Source organism: Fukomys damarensis, unplaced genomic scaffold, assembly GCF_012274545.1.
Source record: "Fukomys damarensis isolate Sample0158 unplaced genomic scaffold, DMR_v1.0_HiC HiC_scaffold_37, whole genome shotgun sequence".
Classification (NCBI taxonomy): Eukaryota; Metazoa; Chordata; class Mammalia; order Rodentia; family Bathyergidae; genus Fukomys; species Fukomys damarensis.
The window spans coordinates 1,846,259-1,846,570 of NW_022900949.1; the positions used below are offsets into that span (position 1 = coordinate 1,846,259).

General features: G+C 65.1%; 2 protein-coding genes across 3 annotated transcripts in view; both read right to left on the reverse strand.

Moving 5' to 3' along the window:
* Lrrc25 (leucine rich repeat containing 25) overlaps positions 1-306 on the reverse strand; it is an 18,932-nt gene extending 18,626 nt beyond the window's left edge. For both annotated transcript variants that reach the window (XM_010606471.1, XM_033759487.1), the window contains exon 1: positions 159-306. The gene's annotated coding sequence lies outside the window, so the exon portion shown is untranslated. The remainder of the gene's footprint in view (positions 1-158) is intronic.
* Isyna1 (inositol-3-phosphate synthase 1) overlaps positions 74-312 on the reverse strand; it is a 3,053-nt gene continuing 2,814 nt past the window's right edge. The window contains 1 exon segment of the mRNA XM_010606537.3: positions 74-251. Coding sequence (XP_010604839.1) covers positions 74-251 — 178 coding nt within the window.

The following is a 312-nucleotide window of genomic DNA, read 5'->3' on the forward strand; positions in this document are numbered from 1 at the left end:
CCGGACACTTGGCCCGCCGGGCGGGGACGGCCCGGAGCCCCGCAAGAAGGACTTTTTAAAAAACGCAAGGACCTCAGGGACGTTCTTTCCCTGGCGGGCCTGGCCTACGATCGCCCTTGGATCTCTCAATAAACGGAATTCGTTTCGGTTTTTGGTACCTGGTCTCCGACTCCGCGCCGCCCACAGCCTGGGGGTGGGATGGGCCCGGGGCCGAGGGTGGAATGGCAGCGATGCGAGACCCGCAGGCGGGGCTTGGCGGAGGGGGCGCACTGGCTTTATTCGGGGGCCAGAGAGGATTGGATGTTACGGGGC